This window comes from Frankliniella occidentalis, unplaced genomic scaffold, assembly GCF_000697945.3.
Source record: "Frankliniella occidentalis isolate FOCC.00 unplaced genomic scaffold, Focc_3.1 Scaffold103, whole genome shotgun sequence".
NCBI lineage: Eukaryota > Metazoa > Arthropoda > Insecta > Thysanoptera > Thripidae > Frankliniella > Frankliniella occidentalis.
Genome location: NW_026267232.1, coordinates 705325 through 709279, shown reverse-complemented (window position 1 = coordinate 709279; position 3955 = coordinate 705325). Strand labels below are relative to the sequence as shown.

Below are 3955 nucleotides of genomic sequence, written 5' to 3'. Positions count from 1 at the left end.
ATCCCCTTGCCGCGCCCCTCACGGATTGCGAGCGAGCCGCATGCCCCGACCGCACCGCGTGCGTTCCGCCGCCCCGCACTGCCTTCCTCGTCGGGCTGCGCGCCTGCGGCCGGCCGGGTAGGCCACCCGCCAGCACGCCTGCCGAGCGAGCGGCCTACCCGCGCGCGGCCCGGGCGCTCCCCGCCGAGCAAGGGATCTCTTCTCACAAAGTGCGTTGTGGCGATATAAACGAGGCGAGCAGAAAGTTGGAACTGAAAAAACAGAGGTACTGATGGCCTCTCTTTTACGTGGTGCTAATAAGTGACATGAAAAACGCGAGCTTGGTTTTCAAGCCCACATCGGTATTCAAGCAGTTTTGAGTGGAAGCAATATGTTGGCTGGTCGTCTTTCTGAAAACGTAATCTTGGGAAATCACGTCATTCTTTTTCCCAATTTGAAAAATTTCAGAGAATGCTCCAGTAATAGAAACATCAAACCGTCGTAAAAAGTGCTGAATTTAGCGCCTCTGCTGCTTTTGGTCCCTTATAGAAAATAATGCACCTTGAGTTTCGGGAATTTTATGAGGTACTGAGAGACACCTTTCTCTTTGTAGTGGAAATGAAAGGCCTCGATGCAGGCCTGCCGCTGTCGCGCTGCTCTCACCTGGCGAGCACTCGGTGTCCAGGTGGCAGGGCTGGCCGAGCACGCGCGCCTGCACGCACTGGCCCCTGCTGCTGATGCTGTGCGCGCCCGGGGTGGTCGTGAGGTTGCCGACGGCCTCTGCCGTCACCGTCGTCACCGTGACGGCGGTGGTGGAGGCCATGGTCGTGGTCGTGGTGGTCGGGGCCGGCGGGTGGATGCAGCGGCAGACGGGCGCGTAGCGCGGCGCCTCGGCCAAGGGGGGCAGGCGGCGGAGGCAGCGCGCCGCGCGCAGGCAGTCCGCGTCCACAGAGCAGCCGCGCCGGCGGACGGACATGGACCTGCAACATGAGCAAGGCTGTTCACCAACGGCATCAAGTTGGGGCTCTCCCAAGTTCTACCATCATCGACCATCATACCCTCACCCTCTGTCAGTAAGGCCAGTGCTGAGAACAAGGCTGAGAACCACTTCAAGATAATAGTGGGGGTGAAAAATTTTGACGACATAAATTAATAATCGTCCTGATTCCTCTGAACAAGCAGAACAAGCAGGGGGATTTGATACTTGTTGTCGCCATATCACCTCACATTGGATTACAATGTGATTCAGTTAGCAGAGGAAGACGAATAGGGGCGTTTTTTGTGGTGGGCTACCAACAGGATACCGTCAGTCCGGGGCCCCCACACGTTGCGCACAGGTGGCCCAAACCGTAAACAGGGAGCTACCAAATTAGATTCAAATCAATCGCTCAAACACTCCCGCCCGCCCCCGCGGCCGCCCTACAACGGCGGACCTCCTTACGTGTAACATGGAGAGGCCAAAAGGCCCGCGCCGCCCCGGCCGACCCCTTTCGTCGAGCGGGCCTCGAACGAACGGCAGGTAGAGTTAGTCCGGCTAGGACGCTCTGCCAGGGAGGATATCCCCCAGCGAGGTTCTCCAGCTACTCGTGTTCGTTCATCCTCCTACCTACCAACATAGGTAAGTATCAATAAATACCGACACGCTTAAAACCTGCGAGTTCGTCATCCACTATCAACGGTGAATGACCGGGTATATACTCTGCTAAGAGGGAGTTAGCTGAAACTGCACGCCATAGCACCACCCCGAGCCCAACCCCCCTAAATATGACGGCACGACCCTTACAGCGAATGATCTCCCGCCGCACTACATGATGATCTCATGACTAAATCACTCGGCCCGTCGCAGGGCCATGATGGATGGGGCGGACTGTACTCGCCCGGGCGGCCCCAAGACTGTACGGCGGGGCCGCACGCCTGTCGCTCCTGCCGGCGATCGATATACCTCATTTGCCAGAACTTGTTGTCACTTTTGGCAGCAGCGATATTCACTGACCGAGGAGAGAAAGTTTGGGTGCAGCCAGCCGTGTGGACGGAGAGGGGGCAGCAGCAGGGGGGGATGATGGGGGCTTGGCTGGCCATATCGGCGGCCGTCCGACAAAAAGCAAGCCAAAACCGTGAAATCAGCTCACAACGAGGCTTAATTCGCTAATTATTTTTAGGAAATAATACATCACCGTACGATTGCCAACGAGCGTCGGTACCATCCCTGCTGTCTGCCACAGCTCCTATCTGAAGCGGGTTTTTGCAGCTCGTTTTGAAGGCTGCGGGTAACACAGGTAATTGCAATTGCTCTGCTCTCTCGGTTGGGGGAGCGAATGCAAAACAACGTCAGACAAAACAACTATGCGCTGGTTAACTTTCTGATTGATGGGAGAGATTTGTGCAAATGCTATCGACAAACAAAAAGCAGAGGTGCCTCTCTCACTCTCACATACGTTTCACATCACGATGGTGAGCACAATCGACAATCGCGAAGGATTTGCTTTCACTGTCAAAACAAAGTCAAAACTTCACGAAGAAAGCTTCGTAAAAAAAGTTTCTACAACTCCTTGTTAAATTTTAAGGATATAACGATATTGCTTTGAAAATTATGGGCTACAAAGCAACTTTGGAAAGATTTGTGAATTTACAAGAAACCGTTGATTTTAAATTTCCCAACAAAGTATCGTTTTCTTTACATCTTAAAACTGAATGGTGTGATGTTGAAACAGTTTTGTCCACTGGTATGCAGATGCAAGAAATAATAGACTACTGCATTTGCAATTGATGTGAATTAAACCGACCCATTAAAAATTACATTTTTTTCTAGAATTTCACGGAGAAATGTTGGAGTTTCTGAATTCTGTAGATTCTATGGGGTAAAACGAAGGTTCTCTGTAGAGTGGTTACAAAGGAATGTTGGAAAAGAAAAACAGGTAGATATTCTGAAAAATTACGAAGAACTGTTTGGATTTTGGTTCCCAGAAAAGTATCGTGATTTTCAGATCTCCTCGTATGGTAAGAGTGTTGTAAAATCACAATTTTTTTCTAACAGTGTTGCGCCCGAACAGTTACTTTCTTCACAAGAATAGAAAACATCCCATTTTTGTTGTTTAATTTTCACATGGGTATGCAGATGCAGCACGAGTGGTGGCGGCAGCCGGCAGCGTAGTAGGATAGTAGTAGTGGTAATGGCGGCAGCAGCAGCAGCCCCAGCGCCGTTCAGACTGATTAAGCCCGTATTATCAGATTTATGCACGACCATCCGTCCCCGCGGCACGTCAGGCGGAGCGCGCGGGCCGCGGCATTATTTTACGGAAACATAACCAACCGCTCTGCTCCCCTTCGAGGCGCCGTATAGCCTCATGGAACCCCCACCGCAACAACACACAGTTGGAAAATATACTATGTGCACGGTAAAAATAGTTTCTTGTATTTCAAGACCTGGTCTTGGATGCCATTATTGGCGTCCTTCATAAGGCCCAAGACAGGGTCTTGAAATACAAGAAACTATTTTTTTTTATTACCGCGCGCTGTATCCCGTTTACTATTTTATACAGCATCTCATTTTCTAAATAAATACCTAGTACAGTACAGTACACATCTTTTGGAACAGGCTCTAAGAAATGCTTCGTTTTTTTTTTCAACTTCAACTAAACGATCCTACACACCATTTCCTTTTCATTACGAATTATAATAATCGCCGACTGTCGAGCGCAATTTATCAGGGCCTCGCGCTTCGTTATATTTTTTTCGTTCGCGACAAAGACAAACAAACAACAAAAGGAAACACGGGAAAATTAATAAAGAAACCATTATTGAGGGGGACTGGTTCTCGCTCGCCCACCTCCCCCCTTCGGCGCCGACCTCGCATGACGCGTGTATTTTTTTTTTCGGTCCCTCCGCACACGGCGGCGGCGGCGAGGGACATGCTGTGTGTTGACTGTTTGACAGTACGCGTCGTTGTTGTGCTGGCGAGCGATTGGGGAATGAGGGG

The 3955-nt window shown here is 50.8% G+C and overlaps 1 protein-coding gene across 1 annotated transcript in view; it reads right to left on the bottom strand.

Moving 5' to 3' along the window:
* LOC113209404 (uncharacterized) overlaps positions 1–3955 on the bottom strand; it is a 63956-nt gene that overhangs the window by 12551 nt on the left and 47450 nt on the right. The window contains exon 2 of the mRNA XM_026426891.2: positions 643–959. Coding sequence (XP_026282676.2) covers positions 643–959 — 317 coding nt within the window. The remainder of the gene's footprint in view (positions 1–642; positions 960–3955) is intronic.